At 40.9% G+C, this 27,860-nt stretch overlaps 1 protein-coding gene across 2 annotated transcripts; it reads left to right on the top strand.

Moving 5' to 3' along the window:
• kdm5c (lysine (K)-specific demethylase 5C) lies at positions 1–27,832 on the top strand. 2 transcript variants are annotated; one of them, XM_036579066.1, is made up of 28 exons: positions 1–499; positions 3,847–3,997; positions 4,296–4,373; positions 4,616–4,738; positions 5,364–5,534; positions 5,734–5,868; positions 10,451–10,507; positions 11,697–11,817; positions 12,005–12,252; positions 13,931–14,089; positions 14,352–14,471; positions 15,004–15,162; positions 15,442–15,623; positions 15,929–16,091; positions 16,214–16,333; positions 16,583–16,777; positions 17,724–17,905; positions 18,022–18,146; positions 18,287–18,519; positions 19,099–19,484; positions 21,567–21,705; positions 22,003–22,182; positions 22,486–22,608; positions 23,335–24,129; positions 24,376–24,424; positions 24,630–24,829; positions 26,078–26,242; positions 26,760–27,832. In XM_036579066.1, coding segments are annotated over exons 1-28 (4,770 nt in total). In that variant the 5' UTR covers positions 1–497; the 3' UTR covers positions 26,769–27,832. The 2 variants fall into 2 exon arrangements, with proteins under 2 accessions (XP_036434959.1, XP_036434960.1); XM_036579067.1 differs by lacking the exon at positions 10,451–10,507.
• Positions 27,833–27,860: the final 28 nt, after the last annotated feature.

Here is a 27,860-nt window from a genome sequence, read left to right as displayed (position 1 = left end):
CCCAGGCGGAAGGATGGAACAACGGCGTGTCCATGCAGTCGTATGCGTTTCCTGAAGCTTTGATCGATGGATCTTGAGGGGTTGTGCTTAGGCTGTGATGAAAAACCCAAAATGGCGTGTAGCTTAGACAGGATGAACGGGGGGTAGTTCTCAAAGAACAAACCTAGCCATAACGACGTCTAGGAGCTTGTGTATGTACCAGGTCAAATAGCAGAAGTGCCCAAATTGGTGTGACGGGTAGTAAAAAGGTCAGCTCACCGAATACCGTGTATGAGCACCGCCACCGAGAGCCGGAGCGCTGGGATGGGCTGAGAGCGCGGAGGCCGCAGATGTGCAGCCGCCCTGAGAGCGACCCACAGCCGAACAATAGAGTCTGTGATCAGCCGAGACAGTGACACGGCCCGGATATTACTTTTTCCCTCACAAAAACTGGGTCAGCTTTCGCTTTGAAGCAACACCAGAGCGGATTTGAAGACGCACACAGACGAAGTGGCGGAATGTAAGATCATGTGGCAGCAGAATGTAACCTTAAGTTTGCTTAGCTCATTAACCCCTAATATAATTTAGCTTCATTGGCTTTGCCGCAGCAGACTCTGGCCTGCAGGTCATCAGGCTTGACTATGAAAATGTTTAGTTTCTGTATAATGTCGGCTAAGGTTGTGCTGTTTTATGAACGTGTAGTTAACTTAGAGAAATCTTAGATAGCCGACTTCCAGGCTTCCACCAGTATTGTTTACTTGAATCGAGTGTTCATGGTGATTGTTAGCCTCCTAGCCAGCTACAGATTTACCTTACAGCTCACGACCCAACTTTTAAAAACAGATAACTAACGGTAACGTTAGCTATCTGTGTCGATTATAATAGGGTGTTTGTGAGTTTTGTCGTGTTCCTTATATGGTCGGCTGTCTAGCTGTTGTGCTTTAGTGATTTCTGCGTCGACAGAATGGAAGCTACGTGTAATGTTTGTGTTAATGTTTTGGTATTATGTATAGCTAGTATGGCTAATGCTTACTTTGCATCACGTCTAGATTAGCTTAGCCTAGCTAACTCGGGCCTTCGCTCTAATTTAGCAGCTCTCATCTCATGTTTGGTCACTCGTTTTGTTGGATAACTGAACTAGTTACCCATGTCAGTGAGCGGTTCGGCAGCATGTGCCTCATTCTACGCTCAGTATACTAGAAATGTAGATTGTTTGGTTAACAAACTTGACATTGAAGTCGAGAGAGGCGAAGCTGAAGTCAGCTTCTTATTCTCCAGCTTCTTGTTCGAATTTTCCCGTTCCACCTTAAATGGTGCAGCAGATACATTCTAGCACCTCAGGCGCTAGTATGTAACCGCTGCACTATTTAAGGTGGGACGGTAAAATTCGGTTAAGACGCCGACTTCAGGCTCGTGAGAGAGAGCAATTGCTAGTTTAGTCACGCGGTGTTTGAGTTTATAACCTGCTTGTAACAAGTTTGAGTGTTTAGCCTGTACATAACCCAAATAGCTGGCTAGCTGCATGCTATCCTCTAATCTGCCTCTGTTAAATTAGCTACGCTGGCTAGCTAGCTAACGTTGCTAAATTGTTTTGATAAACACATTTAATTTCGTAACTGTCAGGATGTAGCTGTTCGGACAGACATGCGTATACATTGCTTATTTTGTATTACTGAATTATTTATTGAGTTGTTCTTCACTCAATGTAGTTACTCATTGCGTTGAGTTGGTGTTTTAGCTCGTTGATTTAAGCAGCTAGTGCGTACGTGACTGGTTCTTTCGAGATGAATTATGTCAGCAAAATGATTAAATACGTGCGATGTCCTGTTGGTTTGTTTGATATGCGACGAAATCATGGCTTGATAGTTGATTTTTGACCTTGGTATAGCTAAACAAGTGGTTATCATTACAGCTGGACAGGCCAGAGTTATCGCTGTTTAACGGAACCCCAAGGTTTTTAAAAGAGCAAGTTAAACAAGGCTAGCTGGTAAAATTTCCCCTTTTTGTTACTGCTGCGTAGCTTCATGGATATCATGTACCTAACTGTGTTATGTCAGAGATACATGGCCTTTTGTTACAGTGTTGATAATCGTGGCCCCGACAGTGGGTGTTAATGGAGTTTATGCCTGCATTATTGTTAAAGGGGAACTCTACCTATTTTTCATACGTTTTTGATAATTATTTGGTTAAGATAGAAATAAAGTCGTTAGGAGTGGTTTGGTGTGAGATTGGTGTCAGATTGTTCACAACAGATGATAGGAACCAGACCGATTTTTCAAAGATTTCTGCGTAATTAAATGGTCAAGATGTAAACAAAACGATTCTGTGGTTTGGTGTGAATTGCTGCGGTCTAGAGAAACTTACTGAATCAGAACTGTTCACAGTGGTGTTGATAGGAACCAGATGTCCACCTCTAAAAACTCCCTCACCAAGAGTTATTACATGAAATGGTTAGATATACTCTGGCCGATGCGACAGGTTGATTAACAATAGTTCTGTGAAAATTTTGGCTTAAATGTATTTTATTCCATTTATTTGAATCCATTCACGGTGAAGGGGTACACACTGGGCATTGTAGGTAAAATAATCCTCAAAGAAAACTTACTTTGCCAGATTTATGGCTATTTTATTATTATCATTATTACCTACAAAAAGTAGTAAACAAAACTAGTGTATAAAATGGCTTTGTTGTAGACAAGGCAACCCCAGCTTGAATAGGATGCAAATATTAAGATATAACTCACTGACTGCCATTGACTTTGTAGCGTTTCTGTGGTATGCGCTCATATTTTGATGACAAACTCTCAATGTGTTTTGTGGGATAAAAAAAATCTAGGGGAAACCCTGCTCTCTGAATTACTTTGTTCAGATGTTAACAATTTAATCAAGGTGAATTTTTTAAACTTAATTGAAATTTCCCTTTAATACATGCTTACCCTGCAGCTACACTGTTTTTCAGTTCCCCTAGTAGTTAAAAATGGGCAAATATTAATTTGTCAGTGGGAGACTGAACTCTTCTGTATGCTATAGCCTACTGCCTCCATTTCTGCTGACCTAATTTGCTGATTGTATCACAAAAGGCTGAAAATAGGCTTCCTCTTGTGTTTTTGGTTTGGAGGTAGAGGCAACCACAAGAATAAACCCTGATTGTGTTGTGAAAGTAAATTATAATTATTACATAAATTATATACACTAAACTGAACTAGAAAGAAACAAAACTGAGATATTTGCAGTGTTGTCTTTGTGGAAAGTCAGTGTTGTGTAGTATATCAAGAATTCATTGTTGTTTTTCACATTGACATGGTTCAGCCTTGGAAATCCACAGTAAAGGGACAAATTAAGAATTAAGTCAAAAACTTAAATATGCTACTTTGAAATAGTAAACATCACTGCTGGAAAATCTAGGAACCAGTCTTTGTTTTGTGTGTGGCTAAAACATTTCCTCAGGAAGTGATGGCAGTATGTTCATAAATACCATTGAAGCTGTGTAGGGATTGTTTAGAGAAGGCACCCCCCCCACACACACACCCCTCAAGAATTGTTAGTTACGTAGTGACATTAATATTTTTAAACGTTACACTGAACAAGATACAGTCAGTGCTTATTACAACAAAATAATGGTATAATTGTACAAGTACTGGATGGAGAGAAGCAGAATGCCTCTCAGTTGTTACAAATAAAGTTTTGCAAGTGTTTGATGTCTTCAGTTATTGATGAGTCTAACCAAGATTTGATAAATTTAACCTCCTCATTAAAGATATAAGCACACATAAGTGTTTACATACTCTTCATCAGAATTTGGGACTTGGTTTCAGATTTGATTTTCTTATTACATTTTCCTTCAGCTTTCTCTGATATTGTTTATAGGGCAATGGAGGGAGGGGACGAGTTTGTTCCGCCTCCAGAGTGTCCAGTGTTTGAGCCTTCATGGGAGGAGTTTGCAGATCCGCTTGGTTACATCGCCAAGATCCGTCCAATCGCAGAGAAGTCTGGAATATGCAAAATTCGCCCTCCCCCAGTAAGCTTCTCATTTTCGTTATCTTGGTTCTGCTGACCCAAGTTGTTTTACCAGTAATGCATTTTGTGTGGTGTGTTTGTGTGTGTTTGATCTGTTTTAAAAACACGTTTGACCAAACCTTAACAAGGGTTCACATAAAACCACTTAAATTTGTGCATAGTGTTTCTGGATTCCAACATTATACTGTGGTGTTTCTCACATTCTGTCAGCGAGGACATACTGACCAATAGACATAAATATGTGCTTTAGAAAAACAAGCCATAGATTAATGTGTACATTTTTCTCTCTCCTTTCACAGGACTGGCAGCCACCCTTTGCTGTGGAGGTGGACAATTTTCATTTTACGCCTCGTATACAGAGACTTAATGAACTGGAGGTTTGTGTTGTAGCAACTTCAGTTTTTATCCACCCCACTAATCACATTAGGCATCAACTGCATAAATAGTCCTGTCCAGTGTTCACCCTGTATTACATCACCTCAGCTCAGACATGTTGTGTTGAGTGCAGAGTGTTCTTATTGTTTTTTCCCAACGTCTTTGAATTTCTCTGTATGTGATATATCAGTATGTTAATATAGGAGTGTATATGCTATATAAACTCTTGCTTTTGCGTCGTCAGGCTGAGACCAGAGTAAAGCTGAATTATCTGGACCGAATTGCAAAGTTTTGGGAAATTCAGGGATCCTCCCTCAAAATCCCTCACATAGAGCGACGCATTCTGGATCTCTTCAGCTTGGCTAAGGTATTATAATACGTATAAAACTATCTCTCCTTTGTGTTTATTTATTTGGAATTTATTCTTCTGACTGTGATATGTAGATAAGCATGTATCATTAGTGTTGCGTTCATACAACTCTGAGGCAAGTTCCCTAAAAGTAGTGTAGCAGAAAATGCTTCTGCACAAGCTCTTAAAGGTTATCTTGTGTTTTAGGGCTGCATAGTGTATTGTTTTTAAATTGTCATTGTGATTTTTCCTTTGGCAGTACTGATATTGCACAAGGCTGCCTTATTCAAGTGAGCTCTCTACCTAGTCACAGTTTTTGTTTTTTTGGTTTTTTTTTGTGAGCATCTCGACCAATAACAGTACCACATGATTGTTTTTTGGGTGTTTTGATGAATCATTATTCATGTCGGCCAACAAACGTAAATTGTCTTGGGCACAATAATGCATATCAGTCTTTAACCGTGTTACGTTTTGATTAGTCAGTGATATTCTAAGGCATATAACAATCTCAGTATGCAGCAGTGTAAACACAAAACAAGCATTTTCTCCATGTTGTGCAGGTTTGAAAAACCTTGATCTCTTTCCACTGCCATGTTGTTCGTTTGGCTTGCTGCTGACCTGTATTTTTGTGACCATGTTGCAGATTGTCACAGAGGAGGGAGGCTTTGAGACGGTCTGTAAGGAAAGGCGATGGGCTCGTGTGGCCCAGAAGCTTGGTTACCCACCTGGGAAAAACATCGGCTCCCTCCTGAGGTCACACTACGAGAGGATCGTCTATCCTTTCGAGATGTTCCAGTCTGGTGCCAGCCTACCGGTAGTCTGTTTTTGATATTATACTTTTGTTAGTGTTGTCACGTCTGTATATAATCTTATTCAGTAATTCTAGAGACGCATTGATCTGTTTATTGCAGAAATGGTGAAGTATGTTTAAAGACTGAACTGGTTTCACTTCTTCCTAAGAGGCTTTTGTTTGTATTTTTTGTCTTTGTTTCTTTATGTAAACCTGTGGGCAGCCATGTAAGCCCAGGCCATATGAAAGTGACGATGTGGATAAGGAGTATAAACCTCACTCCATCCCCCTCCGCCAGTCAGTCCAGCCTTCAAAGATGAGCAGTTATGGACGGCGAGCCAATCGCCTGCAGCCTGAGGTGAGTGGCTTCAATGACTGGCTGGTCAAATTGTGAAAAAAAACTTGCAGATAGTCACACAGGGAGCCAAAGTTTCCCCTCCTACTGATTTCAGAACATATTAAGAGTCTGTTTACTGTGTGTTAGAGAGTGTTTTAGTACAGACACCATAACTTTCAAATGCTTCATTCTGAATGCCATAGTCATGACCACCCCAAATTCATTTTAGTAATACAGAAGTTTTTGCCAGGGCACAAAACCTCAGCATGTTGATAAACAGTAAGGAATGATTTTATTAAGTTGCAAGGACAATGGGCCTATACACCAATATCTATAGTATAGTTTTTGCTTAAATTTGTTGTTCAGAAAGGTCCTAAGAAAAAGTCTACATCAGATTTATGATGTGTTCTTAGAGCACAGAATTGTTTGCACCTTTGTGCTTTTGAGTGTGTGAAGATTCTGTTCTTACATAAGAGCGAATCCCAAATAAGAACATTGGTCAGTGTCAGAATCTTTGTGAAAACTGCGTAAGTGGGTTTTAAGAAGAAATTTCATGAGAACATTTGGTGAATGAGACCCATTTTGAGGTGGTCATTGTGAAGTTCTATGCGACAAAGATTTCATCACTGTCATGACTATGGCAGCATGAATAGCCAAAAAATAACATTTAGACTCTGTGTAGTGAACTAATTGACAGTTGTACTTGGGGGGGAAGATGAATTGCTTTAATATCGAAGTTGCAATTTTGAAATTGCAAAAGCTACTAAATTTAACGTAATAACATGGAGATTTTGAAACACCTTAAGATGAGTCAGACCATTGCGAAGCAACCAAACAAGCATGTGCTGTGTGTGTAACAAAACCACAACTAACTGCCAGTCTGGCCCATTACGTTCAGTGTTCAAGCCTCAAGTCAGAAAAGGTGAATATGCTGGTGTTCTTGGCCAAAAAATAGGCCTGGATCTTAATTATCCCAATTAAAATTGCAATCACAATATTGGACAGAAAAATAACAATTCGATAATTTCTCCAAATCATTCAGCTTTTGTTGTACCTTAATGAAACCAGCGGAACTGCAATTTTCCTGTGCATCATTCGGGCGTATTAAAATTATTTTGCTGATTATTGATTATATTTTTCTGAAGTAAATGCTGTGAGTAAAATTTGTCCTGCAAAAACTGCATAAATCCTGAAATCTCCACTTGCCAGTACTAATATTGTATACCAGGGGTGTCCAATCTTATCCCCAAAGGGCCAGTGTGGCTGCAGGTTTTCCCTCCAGCAAAGCAGGAGGTCACCTGATGAAATGTTTGAAGACAAAGACCAACTGATTAAACAAGTAGAATCATCTGTATTTCTGCTTGTTTGGAGTGAAAAACTGCAGCCACACCGGCCCTTTGCGGGTAAATTTGGACACCCCTGTTGGATATGAAAGATCCCTGTAATTAACAAAAAGTATTGTCAAAAATTTGTGTCATTATTGCTGCTTTTGCATTAATATCTTAATATTTGGTTATGATCTTAATAGATGACATAATATTAAGTTTAGAAACAGGTTAGTTTCTACCCTCATCTCACTTGCATCAGTCTCTCACCTCACTGGCCAGAAAGGACCTGGCCTTTGAATTGACCCCTGGTATATTAGTCTTTATAAATTAATAGATGGGATTAAATGCATGTTTAACAAAAGTATTTAAATGTCCAGTTGGAAATGGATCCATCTCAGTGCGTGCAGTGTTCACATTTCCAGGTTTTGTGTATGCTTTTGGCTCAGAATACAGGCCCCAGCTTGCTTTGCACCTTGACGCCATGCTTTCTGAATGCATCTATGTCTTGCTTCCATTGCTCTCTTGGTCCCATTACTGCTGAATTTTATGTCTTGCTTCTCTTTTTTTCCTCTCTCTTCTCTTTCTCTCTCTCTCACACAAACATAAACATACTTAAGGTGTAATCTTTTTATTGTTTTGCTCTATCTCCCTCTTCCTCGCTATGAAGCATTTTCATATTGTATTGTGTTCATAAACTCATTGGTCTTATCCTAAGCGGTGTCATACCATCTTAATGTTAGCCCTTGTAGTCCCTTTTATCATCAGTGTCAGCGCTACATTACATATTGTATGTTTATTTTGCAGGCATATGGCCTTTTTCTTTGCCTCCCCATGACCTTGGTCAATGGATTCATAATACACTGTGTATTAATAAATAGACACTGACTAAACCCCCATTCAGAGTTAAGTAATTGAGACATTAAGCAGTGCTTTCATCCGTGAACTAAACCTGAAGCTAACTTCAGTCTGGCACTGATAGAAAACTCGTTTGTTTGGAGGTTTGGCTGCAGACTATTTTAAATTCAGAACAGAATACACTAAATAAAGACAGTATGCTTGCAGTCAGATTTGAAGCACCTGTGGTAATTTCACATCACTTTCAAGGCTGATTTATATTACTGTGAAGATGCACATAAACATATCTACATTGAGAAACAGAGAAAAGGTTTATGAGTTAATGTGCACATGTCCAAAATCTCAGCTGTTGGAGTCTGTGTAGCCATGGGTCAAGTGAATGCTGATTAGTTGTTCAGTAGCCTTAGGGGTTAGGAAGAGACCCAAACAATAACCAGTGCTAGTGCAAAATCAAATGGAGCAGTTCAGCAAGCAGAAAAGGTGTGGTGTCACAAACATTTCTATAACCCATCTTCACAGTAAATCAAAACCAGAGAATAGGCTTCATTTACACGGCAAGTAAATGTGGCCCAAATCTGGTTTTCTCACCAAATCCGATTTTTTTGTTTGGCTGTTCATAATATATTTTAAATGTGACCTGTATGCGACATCAGTCTGAACAGATCACGCTACCAAACCGACCCGCATGCTCAGAAGAACAATGCTTCATGTTGCTTCACGTGGCTCATCCAGAGGTAAACAATCATGATGAATGACTGCCAGTCGCTCCCGGAGCTTTCAGTTTCACCTTCGGAAGCATCACAGGAGCAATCATGAAGCTTCAATGGTTGACAGCTGGGCTCATCATCCACAATATGTTCAAGTTCGCTGTAAAAAGAAGAAACGACCACTTTTTTGGTTTGTACCCTTGGGTTCTATAAACTTTGTTTTCAGACTTTTGACTGTTGTTTGATGCTGCAGCCTCGTTCTCCTACGGCTGCATTCAGTCATTTCTTTCGAAATCTCTTCGAACATGGAGTGGGTGTGATAAGTGCCTTTTAATTTTTTGGTACAGAAACATCAGCCTAAATGTTTGAGCTCTCAGCAGCACGAAATTATGACGGATGTTGAGTTGGACTGACGTAAAAGTCACATGAATTCCAATCTGGCTGTTCAGACTGAGTCGCGTTGCTGCATATGGGATACGGATCGGATTTCAGTAACACATAATTGAAGCATCTCAAATCGGAATTGAAAATGTCAGATTCAGTGGATTTTTGCTGTTCACACTGACACACAGATGACAGATCTGTGTCACGTATAAAGAAAAAGATCAGATTTGGGCCACTTTTACCTGCTGTGTAAAAATAGCCGTAATTCTTAGAGAGAGCAAGAGTGTCAGCGTTCAGTTTCCACTTTACACTTCATGTTGTCCTGCGCAGAAGGCACCTGAGAAAAGTCGCTGTTTATCTGAGTAGTGTTTCTGAAAAAACTCAAATACAAATGAATATACAATAATGAGTGGTTTTATGCCTATTTCCAGACATTTTGAGGTTAGTCAGGGATATTGTGGAATCATCTGGAACCAGACTTTTATTTTAATGACTAGCTCTTAAGGTGTCAGTTAATTTAGACTTTTTACTTTTTTCTACATTAATATTTTTGTTTGTTTGGATTTATTTAATGATGTACGGCAGGGGTATTCAAAGAACTTGTTAAGGTCCACTTGCATCAAATTTCTTGCTAGCAGAGGTCCAGATAAACAAATGCATGAACAGATAACAAATTGGTTTTAAACTTGAAACACGAAGAAAAATACACAGTTCTCTGTTCACTCATTTTTAAACTCTGTTTTTGTTGTCATTTCCTATTTAAAAAAGAAAGAAAGAAATGTTACGTTGTCCCTTCGCTGCTCACACCAGAAATAGTAAATAAAAATCTAGGAAAATATGTGAAATTATTCTCTTTCTGACCCAATACCCAGCTTGGTAGTCTCTGTTCCAGGGAACTGCTTTTAGCTATGTGGTTTACGTAAATGCATCGGATTGGGTAAACTAAACCGCTACAGACGCCACACTGGTTTATATACATATATATATACAGAAATAGTCATTTTTATGTGTGTCAGTCGACTTCGCTCCGCTGAAATACTTCTTCTCTGGGTTCACAGCCGAAACAGACAAATTGTCTGCTTAAGTGCCTTTTAAAACACTTGTATGCATTACAGTAAATTATGAATGCATAGAATACATTTTAAATAAGCATTTTGTGTATATAGACGAAGCGCCTATAAACACATGCATACACCCTTTTCGATTCTATCACTATCCCTCTCTTGTCTTATTCTTTACTGTCAGTTCATTGATGACCCCCCCCACCCCTGGTCGCTCCCTCTTTGTCTCTGGAGTCCATTTTGTTATGGTTGTTGTCTCCCCATGCAGGGTCCAGAGGATCCAACCCACCACCCTCTTACCACTGGCTCTCAACACATCTCCTCGGTACTGCCTCTCGCTCGCTCTCTCTGTCTCTATTGCTTTCTCTCTCTGCCTTTTTTTCGTCTTTTTCTTATTACTTATTCACATTAACACCTCTCCTGCTCACATGTTCACTTTTCTTGTCTCACTTCCACTGATGTTATACTTGTGCAGTCTCACACTCTGTCCTGTCTGTGCTCAGCCTACATGTGTTGCTGATGCCCGCTGTGAATTAGCTAGATTAACTATAATCTTCCCCTTTTTGCCTCTTTGTGCCTCCATTTTCCCTCACTGTTCTCCTCAGTCTGCATTCTAACCATTTTTAAGTGCTAATACGCTATATTTCACTCGTCTTGCCATGTGCATAACATGCTTGGGTTTCCTCTTGGATAGCAACATTTCTTAACGAGTCTCCTGATTTGGGCTATTTGCTGCTTGTAACCTCACCTTTGGTGTGCTATATTGGTATCTCTGCTGCTGTCTCCTAACGCTCTTACTCCTCAGCTTGGCTGCTGCTTTTCCTGCGCTCGCTCTCTGTGAATGTGTAATTACAATGAAAGGTGCAGCCAGCTTGTTATGTGAAGCTTTTGTGCTTATTACAGTAGTATAGTAAAAGTAAAATATCTCTTCCAGAGTTGTATTGCTTGATTTTACACCTGATTCAGTATTTAATATTGTGTAAGCTTAAGGGTGGGCCAAATGATGATGTTTTAGGGTTATTGTGACAAATTGTATGGTTTTTTTAACTGTTTTTCTAACATGGTCGATTGGATGTCAGTCCTCTTTTAAAATGTATTTTTTTACTAATTTTTAAATTGTTCCTCCTGACCTCCTTTAATAGTTTATTGTCTGGATGTTAAAAAAATGTCTTCAAGTATTATGATATTACGTTTGCCATATTGTCCACCCTTAGTGTAAGCAACTATTGACCCGTATGTTGCTTATCCCTACAAGAAGTTTTTTAAACAGGAATATTAATGGTATGGCTGTGTTTGTGTTATTTTTAAGCACAGTGAATAAGAACCAGGGCTCCCTGTGCTTACTGAAACTCATCAGCATTGCCCTTAGTTCCAAGTTAAATGTCCAGCTCAGTGTTAGCTGTAGTTAGCAATAGAAATCATGCTGACCTAGTGCCTGTGCACACCAGAATGTGTAAAAACTTGTTGAGCCTAACCCTGTGGTATTCGTTTGACCCTTGGCCTGTGGCTTTCAGCCGGAGCCCACTGAGGAGGACATAGAGAAGAATCCTGAACTGAAAAAGCTGCAGATCTATGGAGCTGGACCCAAGATGATGGGCCTTGGCCTGGTGCCACGAGACAAGGCTAGGAAAAAAGGTATCTCACTCTGTGATTTGGTTATATTGCTTTATCAGTGTTTTGCATATAGTTAAATATTATATTGTAAATGTTATGTTTTGTGTGTCGCATTCAAGCTAGGGAATAATAAACACTGTCTGCCTAGTCGACAATGTACCATAATATGCCCTTATCCTCCTCCACCCCGTCTCTTTTTTTACGTCAGACGAACTCCCCCAGACAGTGATAGTTAAGGACGGCAGTGCTCCTGGCACCATTAAAGAAGAAGCAGGAGAGATCCAAGTCACAAGGTCAGACTCGGACATACCCCCGCCGCCTCCAAACCTCATTGTTAAGGATGAGGTGAAGAAAAAGGAGGAGGGCGGTGCAGATGACCTTGATGGCTCTGGTAAAGATGAGCCCTGCACAAAGATGACCATGAGGCTCCGACGCAACATCACCAACCCACAGTTTGTAAGTGTGTGTATGTTGTGGGTGAGAGGTACCAATCTGGCAGAGGTTTGACAGTTTTGCTGTTGAAGTAAATGGAAAGTTGTTGCAGCCTCAGCAAAAGAGGGGACACGGTTGGTAATAAATTCAGCAAACAGACAACTTGCATGATCACATTCACAATTATAACCATTTACAATTGAATGACAGAAGTGACAAATCAGTTTTCGTTAGCAGATAAATACCAGTATTTGACAGGTGAAAAACTCTACAACACTGGTAAATTAAGATCCTGTTTAACGTAATGTCCAGTAAATAAAATTATACCTAAAGAATACATAAAATTCTGAGCAGACCCATTATGTTCTGCATTAGGGGAAGGGACGCCCATGGACTGTCGCTATTTAACAGAGGCCTGAGTTGTCGTCAGGATCAAGGAGGCTGCTCTATTAGCCTGGATGCTGAGATGTATAACAGGAAGAAAGATCTAATGTGTTTTATTTTAACTTCAGCTCCTCTGAGTTTACCACCAACACTACATTTCCACAGTTTCTGTCAAATATGTGCGTCTCTTGTGTTTAATATGGGACTGTATGCTGAGGGAAATGTAGCCCACATTTGGTGGATGTTTTGGCAAAAATGTTGACAATATGCATCACAGTGTTTTGACACACAATGCACTAATAGTGCACCTTCTAATAATGGCTATCAAAAACTCTGGCTACAATGCTTTTTATTCAACATTTCGCATACACTAAATCTGTTTAAACAGAAGTGGTTATGCTTTCTTTACAATGAAATGTGTAGTCGATCAAGTACAGAGTATATCTATAATATGCTCAGGTGAACGTCGTTTACCACGATAACAATTTGTCACAGTAATGATAAAATATAGATTTTCCCACCTCTAAGCTCACAGCTAAGTTAGGCAAGTTAGGTAAAAGTCAAGACAAGTTAGCTAGTGAGCCCTTATTCTGACTGTTACGCTCAGATGTTGTCAACATGTGCTTTATCTGATTTACAAATAGCAGCGTATGTTTATACAGATCAGACGGCCAATAAAGACGTCCAGATGAAACGCAGATGTGCACTGATAAATGCTCTTAGGTTTGTCGTTCAAGCTGTGGAGCTCCAGTGTGTCAGCAACAGCCGTTAAGACAGATGAAACAATTTTATTAGCTGTATACCAACAGTGTTTTCGTTATCACAGAGATTTTGTTTTTAGGCTGTTGGTGAAAGAATTAGAATTTTACCCTTTTGTCTGGCAAACTGAATCATTACCGAATGACTGGCACCAACATTTCCTAGCAGAAACTCTGACGCAAATGTATTTATGTAGGCTTAATTGAGATTTGCTTCAAAATAATGCTTTTGTAGTAATGACGTCAAGTAAGCATTAACTTCATCCCACGTTTGCTGAGACGCTGCAGCAGTTAACCCTCTATGGAGTACTCCCAACCCTCTGTGGAATACTGCTGTGTAAGACACCTACATTATCCTAGTGACCAGTGACTGACTACACAAGAAACCTGTGTCTCTGTTGTTTTTTTCTTTTTTTCTGTTTTAAATATCTAAGCCCAGTTCCTATAGCTGTTTTCCCAAGTTAATTCATGATGGTGCAAGACCTGATCAAGCTCAAGAGAATTTTGAAATGGTGTCAGAAGTTTGGTGTCATTCACACACCCATACCTTGTTTTCTCAGGTGGACTCGTTTGTGTGCCGAATGTGTGGCCGTGGGGACGAGGACGAGAAGCTGCTGCTATGTGATGGTTGTGATGATAATTATCACACCTTCTGCCTCCTGCCTCCTCTCTCAGACCCTCCCAAGGGCAACTGGCGATGTCCCAAATGTGTGGCAGAGGTGAGAAAGACCACAGAAACCTCAGTGTTACATTTTACAGTGTTGCTACATTTAGAACACTCAAAAATGTTTATTCATTGAGTAATGTTGAAGAAACATTTATAGTAAGATTTGGTAGGTTAAAGCACATTAATAAAGCATTTGATTTGGAATGTTTTTATCAGTATTTTGTTAATTCTGTCCATACACTAAAGTGTGTTGGAGTCTCACTTCTGCATTTGTGGGTCTGGATATGACTTTAATATGAGCTGTCTGTATGTAGGAGTGTAAGAAACCTGCCGAGGCATTTGGCTTTGAGCAGGCCACACGAGAATACACGTTACAGAGTTTCGGTGAGATGGCAGACACGTTCAAGGCTGATTACTTCAACATGCCAGTTCATGTGAGTATGTTTATGTATGTATATGCATCGATCATCAATTTTTAGAGTTGTTTCTGATACCAATTTCTTTACAGTCAAATTAGCCAATTTTTTTTCTTGTCCGTTAATTTATTTACTTATTTAAAGCCAAACTAAATGAACACGTGTAACCACGGTTCTGGTAATTTCTGTTAGCCAAAGATGCATTATAAATAACTTCATCCCTTTACTAGGTCAAATTGGCATTTTAAATTCTTAATTGAAAAATCAATTGCCTATTTTTACATTAGAAGTCTAATAAAGTGCTTTATTGAAAGTTGGAGGCAACTGGCTGTTTAGCACAAGGAGTTATATGCATAATTATGTTGTGTTTTGGTATAGGTCATTCAAATACAGTGCCTTACATTATTTGTGCCATAAAATTGCAAAACATTGGCCAAAATAAAAATAATAAATTTACTTATTGTCAGTTATGGGTCCTTAGTTTCAAGGGATTTATATTAAGTGCAGTTTTAATTTTTATTTTATTTATTTATTTCCCCTCCTTATTAAGATGGTGCCGACGGAGCTGGTTGAGAAGGAGTTTTGGCGGTTGGTTAGCAGTATTGAGGAGGACGTAACTGTAGAATATGGAGCCGACATTCACTCAAAAGAGTTTGGGAGTGGCTTTCCTGTCAACAATGGCAAGAGACATTTATCAGAGGAAGAGGAGGTTAGTATCTGTTCATTCTTTCTTCAAAACAAGTAGCTTACCTTCTTCCTTGTTTCTTTCCAGAATGTCCTGTCCCATTCTTTCTCATTCCCGTGTTCTTTCTTTTCATTTCAGTTGCTATTTTAGTCCCAGTTTGCCTCTCATAATTATTTATTCAGGCATTCAAATAATTTCTCTCTCCAGCATTTGTCATTAACCTCACTTCACACTTCTTTTCACCCAACAGTGAACTTGGAGTAAATTTAAAACTTGGCTTGACTTTCTGCTCTCCTGTTACAGGAGTATGCTCGCAGTGGCTGGAATCTGAATGTGATGCCAGTGTTGGAGCAGTCAGTATTGTGCCACATCAATGCAGACATTTCAGGCATGAAGGTGCCGTGGCTGTATGTGGGCATGGTGTTCTCAGCCTTCTGCTGGCACATTGAAGACCACTGGAGTTACTCCATCAACTATTTACACTGGTAATAATGCCACACAAACCCCAGTGTATCTACTTCATCAAATTCATGTCACACTTAATGTGCCTTATAAATTTGCCCGCTGAAGTTCATTAGAAACTCTTTTCAGTGATTAGAAACAAAGAGGAACGGTTTTAGAAAAGACTTATAGACTTGCATACATTTGTTCCACTAAATAATAAGGTGATGCTTTGAAAGCCCTGCATACTTTCTCTGTCATCTTCCAGATACATCGTTTGGAGGAAGGCCTTGAGTAAGGTACAAGTTGGCTGCCATAAAATGTGTCGTTTCTGTTTATTTTTACTCAGGGGGGAGCCCAAGACGTGGTATGGTGTTCCGTCAGTAGCAGCAGAGAAGCTAGAGGAAGTCATGAAGAAACTCACTCCTGAACTCTTTGAATTCCAGCCTGACTTGCTTCATCAACTCGTCACCATCATGAACCCTAATATACTCATGGCTCATGGAGTACCGGTCAGTACCACAGACAGACAACCATAGCAGCCTTCCTTAAGATATGTACATTGCGCAAATCAGGCTGATTTTACACTTGGAGGTGCTTCTGGATCCTAATTTGGGCTGTCTGTGTTTGGCAGGTTGTGCGTACCAATCAGTGTGCAGGAGAGTTTGTCATCACTTTCCCTCGAGCATATCACAGTGGCTTTAATCAGGGATATAACTTTGCTGAAGCCGTCAACTTCTGCACTGCAGACTGGGTATGCGCAGAAATGTGCAGCAGTGTGATTGAAATGTCTGAATGCATGTGGATTTTTATATTTTTAGTGTCATACTTGTATTTCTTTAAGTATCTTCGTCTTATGCATGCATAAAGCTAATCTTGCGAAGGGTTGTAGTTAAAAGTTAAGGTTTGCTTTTTTTTGTTTGTTAGTTACACATCTTAAGATCTGTAAATGTGGGTGCCTGTAGCTTTTATGTGATAAGCTAATTATGTTCACCTCTCTTAGCTGCCTACAGGGCGTTCTTGTATTGAGCATTATCGCCGCCTCCGCCGTTACTGCGTGTTCTCTCACGAGGAACTTACCTGTAAGATGGCTGCCTGCCCAGAGAAGCTGGACCTGAACCTTGCTGCCGCCACTCACCGGGAGATGTTCATCATTGTCCAGGAGGAGAGGAAACTCCGCAAGGCCCTGCTAGAGAAGGTGAGGCAGAGACTGGCTGATATGAGGAAAAGAACTAAATGGAATTGATGAGATGCCAAGATAAACAGATGGAGGACAACAAAAGGGTTAAAGGGTTAGCCTAAAACCAGAAATGGTGTGCCTTGCTTTGAGTTGACGATGAAAGCTGTGACATGGTTTTAGGCTGCAGAGTAGGTGTACTTAAAGGAATAGTTTGGCAAAAAAATCTAATTTGCATATTTTTCATCTTGTCCTAAATGTCAGTCATTTTGTTTTGGAGCTACAAGACTAATGTAGTAATGAAAGCTTATCAGAAATTACTTAAATCTATTTGGGGTTACTTGACTACTTGAAATGGTTTTAGGCAAGTGTGTAATGTTAGGCATGCAGTTTGTACACTGATAATTTGTGAGGTTTAAGATAACACTTGTTCGCAGTTGTGGACAAAGTTGTAAAAAGGAGTGAAAGCAGAAAAATCTTTGGCCAAAATGGCACGAACGTAGAAATCTCACACAAAAGTGCTTGCTTTTAAATGTACTTGAATATCAAAACTTAGTGTCATGCCTACAGCTACACAAATTGTTTATCAAAATTTCTGCATTAACACAAGCTTTACATTATTATTAATTAAATACATCATTTTTATTGCTTACAGTAAGTCTTTCTGTATCTTAAACCACATTGGCAAGTCTGCACGGCCTTAATGAAGACCTGGATGTGGGTTGAGAAGTTTAAGGAATCTAGTTTTACAGAAACGATTTGGGCTGTTTGGGTAACTATGGAGTGCTAGGGTTTGTTAGCCTTGTACCTTCAGTTCTAAACAAAGCAAGCAAAATTTGAATGCCAAACATGTCTTGGCTAATTAGCTACATCTGGGGTAAGTGGAAAAGTGGGTAAATTTGATTTTTCACCAATGCACTAGTAATGAACAAATTTTCTGGTTTTTAAAACTGAAATGTGCTCACAGGGTGTAACAGAAGCGGAACGAGAGGCATTTGAGTTGTTGCCGGATGACGAGAGACAGTGTGATAAGTGTAAGACCACCTGCTTCCTCTCAGCCCTGGCTTGCACCAACTGCACAGAGCGCCTTGTCTGCCTGTACCACACGCAAGACCTCTGCTCCTGCCCCACAGACAAACTCTACCTCAGGTACATACTGATGTCTTCATGTGCGGTTCTAGCCATTGTCCTGACGTGGGTTCAGATGGATATAATGGATGCAAGTCAAATATAACCTTTCTGTCTTCTGTTCTGCCCTCTCTCAGGTATCGGTACACTCTGGACGAGCTATTGGCCATGCTGCACAGGCTGAAGGTTCGGGCCGAGTCCTTTGACTCTTGGGCCAACAGAGTGAAGGAAGCTCTTGAGCAAGAGGATGGCAACAAAATAGGTCAGACAAGCGTTGTGTTGCTGATAATAGCATAAGTAGAAAAATGTGTTTAATTTATGACTTGAAAATTTTTTATTCTGTCTGTGTAGATTTGGTAAATCTCTTGAACTAGTACGCTGATGTTTTCTCTCCTCCACCAGGCATTAAAGATCTGGAAGTGTTAAAGGAGGAAGCGGCCGAACGCAAGTTTCCAGACAACGAGCTGCTCCAGCGGCTCTCGGGTGTTATGGATGACATTCACAGGTGCCAGAGCAGGAGCACAGAGCTCCTGAACGGCAGCCAGACCAGCAGGATGAGCCTGCAGGACCTTCGGACATTGGTGGAGACTATGCACAACTTGCCCTGTGTCATTGAGCAGCTGGGGGAGGTGCAGGTGGGCATGTTGGAGGAACTGAAGCTCATATCCATTCTGAAGCATCATTCACTTGCCTCAGATTGCTTTGTGTTTTAAAATAATCTCAAATAGGCTTGCTTCTGTGGTCTCTGACAGTGTATGGTATACTACTATTAAACTTGGGCCAAACTACAGACAATTTATGTCTCAAGATGGCTGTTACTGCCGTTTTTAGCTATGCAGTATTTCTTCTCTAATGTTTTAAAATTTGTTATACAAAGGCAGAGAATACAAAGTCTTTTTTAGATTTCTTAATACCTCATTGCAGCTTGAAGCAGGTATGTTGTGAGCTCATTAGCCTCACAGCTTAAGCCTCATACTGCCAAACTAAACCAAACAGTCCTGGCAGATTAATGGCATTTGAGCCAAGATTGGGGGTTTTTGTTTTTGTTTTGTTTTGTTTGTTTTTTTTTTTTGTTTTTTTGTTTTTTTATGGATACCTTTTAATGTCTTTTCATTACTTTGTCATGAATCCTGAGAACTAATGATTTCTGCCTTTAGTTTGTGTTCTGAGTCATTACGGTGAAATATTAACAACTGTTACCCCCATTTTCTCAGACTGTATTACAGAAAATCGAGGCGTTTGATTCCCGTGCCCAAGCGCTGGTGAACAGCAGTGGAGATGAGTGGAAAAAGGCTTCTCCTTCTCCTCCAGCAGCGGATATTAAGGCCTTGCTTGAGGAGGGCGCTCTGCTGCCAGTAGTGGCCCCAGCATGTGAGCTGCTGGCTGGACTCCAGGAGCAGGGTCGCTGGCTGGAACAGGTGCGACGAACGCTGGGGCCTGAAGGTGGAGAGGTGACTCTAGCAGTGCTCAGGAATCTGATGGAGGCTGGCTGCAACGTACCGCAGAGTGTGAGTGTGGAGACGGCCATGGCAGAGCTGCAGGAACTGCTGACCATTGCTGAGCGCTGGGAGGAAAAGGCCCAGATTTGCTTGGAACACAGGTGAGGCTGGAGTACAAACCGTACATCCTCTTTTAACCATCCCCCTCTCACCGTTTATTGTATCCCTCTGAACTACACATTTGTGAACATGTGTGGTCATTGTATGCTTTTCTTTTTTTAAATAGGTGACTGCCAGCCTGCATAATGTTAACGTGTTGGCATTGTCATATTTACCAAACCAGAATTTACAGACAACAACATTAAAACCTAAAACCAGTAATCTATTCTCATGTTTTTTGAGACAGGTGCGGCAAATATCAGTTGTGAGCCTGCTCAGCCTGTAACTGCACCTGCCTCTGTAAGGTTAGGGTTAGCATCTCAGTCTGCATTTGCAGCACCTTTCTCTTATGTGCACATTTTCATCATTGCACATTGTCTTCTAGTACAGAGTGAATAGGTAATAGGTAAAATATTGAATATAGCAAATTGTAAAGGAATAGTTCAGTTCTAATGTACCCAGTGTTCCACTTACCCAAGATGTAGTCAACCAGCAAAGACATAAAGTCCAAATTTTTCTTCTTTAGTTCAGAACTGGACAGACATGGCTAACATTTCTAACAAACACAAGAATTCAGCAGTCACCCAAATAGCCCAAAAGTGTTTGTTAAAATACATCCCCAAAACTTAAATAAACCCGCTAAGATCACACAGCCTTGCTGATTTGGTTTAGAACATAGAAAGATCATACTGCGAGCCATAAAACAAAACTTCACCACTATGGGCCGGCATTTCAGGCAGCGCTGACGTTCACAAAGAAAGGTTGATTTTGGATCAGATTCCTGTGTATTTTTGTGACTGTATACTGGTTCTGGATCAGCACTCCTACTTCTGAGGTGGTTTGTAAGTATAGACCCTGTTGTCTAAAGTGGCTGCCTCCGATTCTGTTCATTTTTATAGGTCACAGTAAGCCATGTTGTGTCTTAAACCACATTGACACTTAGTGAAGACCAGGTTACGGTTTGAGGGGGGTTTGGTGATTTTGTATTTTTACAGGAACAGTTTTGGTGACTATTGAGTTATAGTGTTTGTTAGCAATGTTTAGCTTTGTCATTCCAGTTCTATGCTAAAGCAGAAAAATTTTGACTCCAAATGAGTCTTGGCCAATCTACTACATGTCCATTCCTTCAATAAAAAATGTGTTTTCCTCCAAGATCTTGCTGTGACCATGCTGAAATGTTTTAATAATAAGGTATTAAAACTAGAGATGTACCGATCCCAGTTTTTCTCTTCCGATACAGGTTCCGATACCTAAGCTCTGGGTATCAGCCAATACTATGAACTGTCTGATTTCAGTGTGTGTGTGGTTTTGTTTGTTTTTTTAAATTCTGTAAACCTCACTGAGTCTAACATGAAGCTATAACTAGAGTTCCAATACTCCCATTTTTTTAAACATCCTTTTTTAAACATTGGAAAATATCGACATACTGCCTTGTTTGAAGTGTTTAAGTGTTTTAGCATTAAGAGAATGTAAAACACAGGAAAAGCAGCATCAAGATGAAAAAACCCTATCATGACTAAACATGTAAATGGACTGTTAAGCTTAACCACAATCTCTTTGAAGATAAGAAATCAAAGGGAGGAACACTAAACTCTTGATGGAGTGTTCCGCTCACTGCTGTGGTCTGTGGAGTGTTGCTGCTGGCAGTGGCAGAATTTTTCCGATGCGACTTTAATGGAAACAATGGAATATCAGGTTTGCTGTCATCCATCTACCACAATCATGTGAACGCAGCATCAGGGGGGGTATTGAATGTGTATCTGACACATCTGGCCGATACCAGATTTGTTTACTAAGGTCAGTGTCCAATTCAGAGTACTGGATCGGTGCATCACTGATTAAAATCACTAACACAAATGTGAAACGTTTTTGAAATGTAAGTTACATTGACTGCCTCTCAGCCAGTCAGTGATCAGACTTCTCCCTTTTCGTGTGTGCCTTTTGCCTTCGTTGTTTTCTATGTTGCTGTTTTGGTTCCCAACCCCAACACTTCACTGTTCAAACCAATCTGTTGCTTTTGTAAGCTGTGTTTACCCCAAAAAACCTTCTGTGCTTCTCTTTTCTCTATATGTCTGTTGGAGCAGGCAGAAGCATCCTCTCTCCACATTGGAGGCCATAGTGAATGAGGCCCAGCTGATCCCGGTGCAGTTGCCCAACATCCTGTCTCTGCAGGCCTGCTTGAGCCGGGCCCGTGCCTGGGTCACTGACCTGGAGGAAATCCAGGCAAGAGCTGCACATCGATTTCCACCATTATAACTTACAAAACATTTAAAACTCGAACCTTGTAAGCCAAGATAGACTTCAGCGATAGCTATTTCAACTTTTCACGCATAAGCAGTCGTCATCTACCTCCCAGTGAAACCTCCCAGTGAACTCAAATTAAACAGTCATTTGTCATAGTATGTTGATCTACATGATTTAGGTTTGTTTTGGGTGGCAACATCCATCTGGAAAGTCTTTATTATGAAAATGTTAACGATGCTTACGATACCCTTCTGTCCTTCACCCATCTTGGAACAGAATGGTGAGCACTACCCATGCCTGGATGACCTGGAGGGCCTGGTGGCCATCGGCCGGGACCTGCCTGTGCGGATGGAGGAGCTGCGACAGCTGGAGCTACAGGTGGCCAGCGCTCACTCCTGGAGAGACAAGGCCAGCAAGACGTTTTTGAAGAAAAGCAGTCAGCACAGTTTGCTAGAGGTGAGAGGAAGACAGTGAAAGGATTGCCTGTAGGCTTCAGTTAGCTGATGCGGATTGTCATTAGGGTGCGTGCACAGAATACGTAAGAAGGGAAAGTGCTTTCAAGACTGGTTTGACAAGGTTTCAAAGGAAATCAGCACAACTGTTACTTGAAAATCATTGACCAGTTTGGCAGGATGTCTCAGGGAATGAATTAAGCAGAAAACTAGTTGTAGCAGCAGCCTGTGCCAAACTGCACACCAAACTGCAGTGGTGGTTCATTGTAAGTGCCTGTTTTTTAAGATGATCTTTCTGTCTCTGCAGGTGTTGTGTCCACGTGTGGAGAAGAGTAAGAAAAGGGAGGAGGACTGTGTAAGCTCAGGAGCAGACTCTGATGTCAATGTGCTGGGCCTCACTGCTCAGGACCTCAGAGACCCAGGAGCCATTGTGAGTCAGATCGTACACCCATGCGCTGCAGGCCAAAAAATTGGTTTCAGGACTAACCTAACTTGTAACCTAATGAATGTGCTCATTGCATTTTTCCCAATTGATGATGCACAGTGCTATATTAACGTAGAACAAAGGAGTTCAACTAAATATCTGCAGCAACAGTCCACAACTTCTTTATTTGATTTTCTCCTGGGGATTTTTTTTTTCTTCATAGTCCTCATAGGAAAGTCTGGCCCCTCGGCAGCCATCTTCGCAACACATATGGGCAGTTATTTCCAGTCATATAAGACCAGGCCTCTGCTTCTTTGACTGGGGAGACACAACTATGAAACTGAAAGCTACACTAATGTTTCAAAAACATTTGAAATCATTGATGAAATCTGATTAAAAAAAAAAACAGCGTAAATAGTTTGTAGAAGGCTTTACAGAAGTTTTCTCTTTTTTCTTCACCCCCCCACCACCCCCTAGTTCTAGCTACTGAATATCTCCACTGCAGGTGGGAGCTTTTCCTACTTTACCAGCAAACCAATCTTTTTTTTGTAGTAGGTCTGGGGCAGTCCCTGTAAACAGACAAAATGTTGAGCATTACAAGTTTTCCTATAGATTTTCCAACCAATCAGCTGTCTTCTCCTTTATAGTGTCTCTGGTTAAGGTTGCATACCTTACTGCACAGCTTTGTTCCTGTATGCTAGTACTGATTTCCGTGCACTCTCACTCAATCAGGTGATGGCATTCAAAGAGTGTGAGCGGCAGGAGAAAGAGGCACTCCTTTGCCTGCAGCAGCTGAATCTGGCCAAACCCGGTCCAGAATGCACCAACGGGGACACAGAGCCCAGAGACATCAAACAAGAGCGGAGGTGGAGCGACTCCATGGACTCTGACACGCCCCTCCCCTATGTTAACCCCCAGCAGAACGGTGGCTCCTCCCCTTCGCATACAACCAGCCAATTGGTGTGCGTGTGTGGTGGTCCTCCCCGGCCGTTAGTCCACCGCTGCCATCTGTGCAAAGACTGGTTCCATGGAGGCTGTGTGCCCTTCCCCTCTGTACTGGGCCCTGCTGAGGCCCCCCTCACCAACATTCTCTGCTGGTGGGACTGGGACACGCGCTTTCTGTGCCCACGGTGCCAGCGCTCGCGGCGCCCGCGGCTAGAGACCATCCTAGCCCTGCTGGTGGCTCTGCAGAGGCTGCCGGTGCGTCTACCTGAGGGGGAGGCCCTCCAGTGCCTCACTGAAAGAGCCATCAACTGGCAGGGCCGAGCCAAACAGGCTCTGGAGACTCCGGAAATACAAGGGCTGCTGCAGAGACTGCAAGAACTCAAAGAGACTGAGATTAAGGAGGAAAAGGAGGAGCAGCAACAGCAGCAGCAGCAGGAGGAGGAGGAAGAAGAAAAGAAAGGGAACAAGGAGGAGGTAATCGTACTGTCGGACTCAGAGGAAGCAGAAGATGGTGTGATAGACTTGACAGAAGAGGGTGACTTGGCGAAAAAGGACAAAGAGAAAGCTGCTAATGGAATACAGGTGAGATCAGGGCAGTTCGGTGTAAAAACATTACCATTCTGCCCACATTTTGCTTGGTTAAATTGTCTTTCCACGTCATCTTTTATTCATTCAAAAGACACTGTCTGGACAAACATGACCTGCAAGTCATTCCCTTACCATATCTTGTATTTAGCTTGTGTGCAGTGTACCGATTTTTCTTTTCTTCTTAAAAAAAAAAAGGATAATTACATTTTCTTTTTTTGATAACTGCTTGTCTTTCCACAGTCTGGCTGTGAAAATGGCCTAAAGAAGCCAGACATTCACAACATAGCAGGTTAGTAGTACTGTTATTGCACATTTAGTACTGTTATTGCACTATTATTATACAGCAGGATGCTTTTAATGCTGTGCTGTTACAGTGAGTCATGTAACTGTAACTTACCAACTTCTGCCAAACATCAGAATTACATTGCAGGATTTTTGGCTTGTTTTTGTTGTTTATTTTTTTTTCCCCCCTCTCCTTTCTCTCTGGTTATTAGGGGTTGAGTCTCTGGTGCCATTGGTACCTTGTCTTAAAGGGCCAGTAATTGAACTGGCCCCCTCAACCAGAGCGCAGTTAGAGGAGCTGCAGCTAGAGGGCGACATACTAGAGGTTACGCTAGACCAGACTCAAACCATCTACAGACTCCTGCAAGCAGCATCACCGCCGCCACGCCAGACTCTACTCACACTTATACAGGTAGAAGGCTTTTTTTAATTTTTTTTTTTCCTTTTTTTTTTCCAGTCCTAGTTCTGAAAGCCTCCTGCTGTGCATGTTTGTGTTTTCCCTGCTCTCTGCACACCTGATCCAACTGATCAGCTTATTAACAACCCCTTACTGTGATGAAGTGGGTAGGTTAAAGCAGGTAAACCACTAAAATCTGCAGGGCAGAGGCCTCCTGGACCAGGATTGTGAAACACTGCTTTAGGTAGGTTTTACACAGTGAAACTTTTTTCTGTACATGCAGTTGAATGCAGCACATTTGCTTACTCCCCTTTTCTTAGCCAAATTAGCAACTTTATTTTTTTTTAAGTACACTGTATTGTTCTCACTATGTAAAAAAAGGACAAAAAAATTCCCTGAGGAACTTGATTACTGAAGACCAATCCAGTACAGCAGGCATATTCAGGTTAGTTTGATTGCAGTGAGTAGGGTCAGCAGGTTCAGGGCAGTCCTTCAACATAGATGGACAGTTTTTTAGATAGATAGTTTTTAATGAAACCAATTAGTTGTCTAAGAGACTGTCTTATTTTCTATTTTGCAAATTTACTATTGCTTTTTAATAAAGCAAGGGTTTTCTTATCCGATTAATTAGTGGAATAATCAGTAGAATACTTAATTACTAAAATAATTGATAGCTGCAGCTAAAGTCATCTGCGATCTGCGAATCATCTACCTCTCTATGGATGCCTCGCTCATTCTGTCCGTGAAGCACTGCGACTTCATTAAGGGCTGCATCTCCTCTTTTTTAATAATTTTCATCATTTGCATCCTAAGTGATTCTGAGCTCTGTGTAAAATTAGGGAATGTCAAGGGAGGAGAAAATGAACATTTATTTCTACATAAAATAAATACTGTCACAAGCAGTGGTTTCAACAGCTGTTTCTGTTAACTCACTGGTTAATCAGCTGGTTACAGAAATGTAAGCTTTGAGAAAGTTGCTATGTTGTCGTGGCTCAGGAAGCTAACTAAATAGGGAAAACTGCCAACCTTGCATTTTTTAAGTTGCAGGGTGTTTTATGTTATGCAATTCAAGTGAAATTTAGTTTCATGTAAGTTTGAATCAACTGAAGTTGCATGCAGGTTTCACCATGTAAAACCAGAGTATAAGGAGGGTTGGTTCAATATTAAAGATTCAAAAATCTTTAAAACTTTTTAATTCCTGGAAGTTCGAGCGAGGAAATCCAAAGTGGATTTGACTGCATCTTCTTACCATGTGTGTATCAGATCGAGCTGCAGGAGCAGAAGCGCTCAGGTCGCGGCAGTAGGGCAAAGGACTCTCGGAAGAAAAGGAAGAGTCAGAGAGCTGAAGGAGGACCCAAGCCCACCGAGGCCTCAGAGTCCAAGAAAGCACGATCTGTCAACCACACACCTGCACACATGCACCAGGAGGTACTCCAAAAGCACATTTCAGTCAGCAGATGCGTTTCTAACATTAATCCATGCTCAGTTACAGCTTAAAATTTTGACATCAGAGTTATTTTTTTGAATTTGTTTAAAAGTTAATGTTGCATATATAGTTTTGTTTTGCTGGAACAAAAAAACCCAGCAAAGTCCCTTCACATTTTTGCCATGTTATGTTGTTTCTTGATGGAGGAAAAAGTGAAAGCTACTCAAACCAGTCAGTACATGTGAATTGAACTATTTAATTATAATTAATTATGTATTTATATAATTACATTAATCTAAATAAAGTGTAAAAATATACAGTATATATGTTCTCTTAAGGGCTATATGGTTCAGATTGCAAAGGCCTGTATGTCGGTCCACACTTCAATTCTTCACTCTTTTATCTACCCAACTTACGTATAAGATACTGAATAAGCGTTGGCCCCATTATTGGGAAACTGCCCGTTTAGTCTGTGGCCAGGGGTCCAAGAGAGTATAACCAGCCTTGTTCTTTCTGCAGATTTTGTGATGAGTTGGTTTGGTGACCTGTGGAAGAGGATCATGGTGGAACGAAGACCCACAGAAGAACAGTTCAGAAAATCAGACTGGGCCAAAGAAGCACCCAGACAGCAGAGGAGATTACACACTCATTCTTTCCACTTACTGAGTTCAGACACACCTACTGCCCATGACAAACTTGCTCATTTCATTTCTCTCATTCACACTCCTTCCATTGGCACCGTTTAACTACTGCACTCCCTCCTCGTCTATGTCCATTATCATGCTTTCACTCGCACCCCTCATGCCAACCTACTCATCCTCCATTACTCTCTGTATGCAGGGCTGATCAGTCTGTGGCAGTTCCCCTCCCCTTCTCTGTCTGCTGCTTTCCAGTGGGGATTACTGGGAATTTGCCCTCTGGCCCGGCTGTCCATCTGTCTGTACTGTTTAAACTGTACCAAACAGTGCTGAACCCACCAAACGCCAGCTCACTGTCCTGCATAATGTGACATAGTCTAGCTACACACACACACTGGTTTGGTGGCGTCGGATATACAAAGAGGAGTGTGGCACAGTTGCCATGACAGTACTTGTATTTTTTATGTATTGAGTCTCGTGTTTTGTTGAGGCTGTTGAGGGAGACTCTGTTTTTGAATAAACTAGTAGATTATTTTGGGAAGTGTGAAAAATAAAAAGGAAAAAAAAGAAGAAAAAAAGGGGGCATTTGAGTTTTGGTGCTACTTTCCCAAAATAGGTCACTGCATATTATTCCTCTCTATCTACTGACATTAATTTTAATCATTTCAATTCTTTTACTTTCCCTTGATGCTTCTGTTTTGTCTTGTTCTGCTGTCTCTTTTTCTCCCACCTTTTCTTCCCTTCCCCAAAGTCCAAGGAACTGTACAAACACCTCACTGTAACTCGCTTTATCTCCATTTTATTTTGTCCCTGGGTTCTAATAATTATATTATTATTATTGGTATTGCAGACAAGCAATTGTTGTGAGTTTGTGTATAAACATTTTCATTTCAATGTTGCCTTTGTTTTCTTTTCACTCTTGTTAGAGAATAAAAGTTTAGAATTGTTTTAGGAGTCTGTGGAGGTGTCATCTTTCTCATTG

Source organism: Colossoma macropomum, unplaced genomic scaffold (genome assembly GCF_904425465.1).
Source record: "Colossoma macropomum unplaced genomic scaffold, Colossoma_macropomum, whole genome shotgun sequence".
Taxonomy (NCBI): domain Eukaryota; kingdom Metazoa; phylum Chordata; class Actinopteri; order Characiformes; family Serrasalmidae; genus Colossoma; species Colossoma macropomum.
Note: the sequence above shows the minus strand (reverse complement) of the source record. Positions and strands in the feature narration are given on the sequence as shown.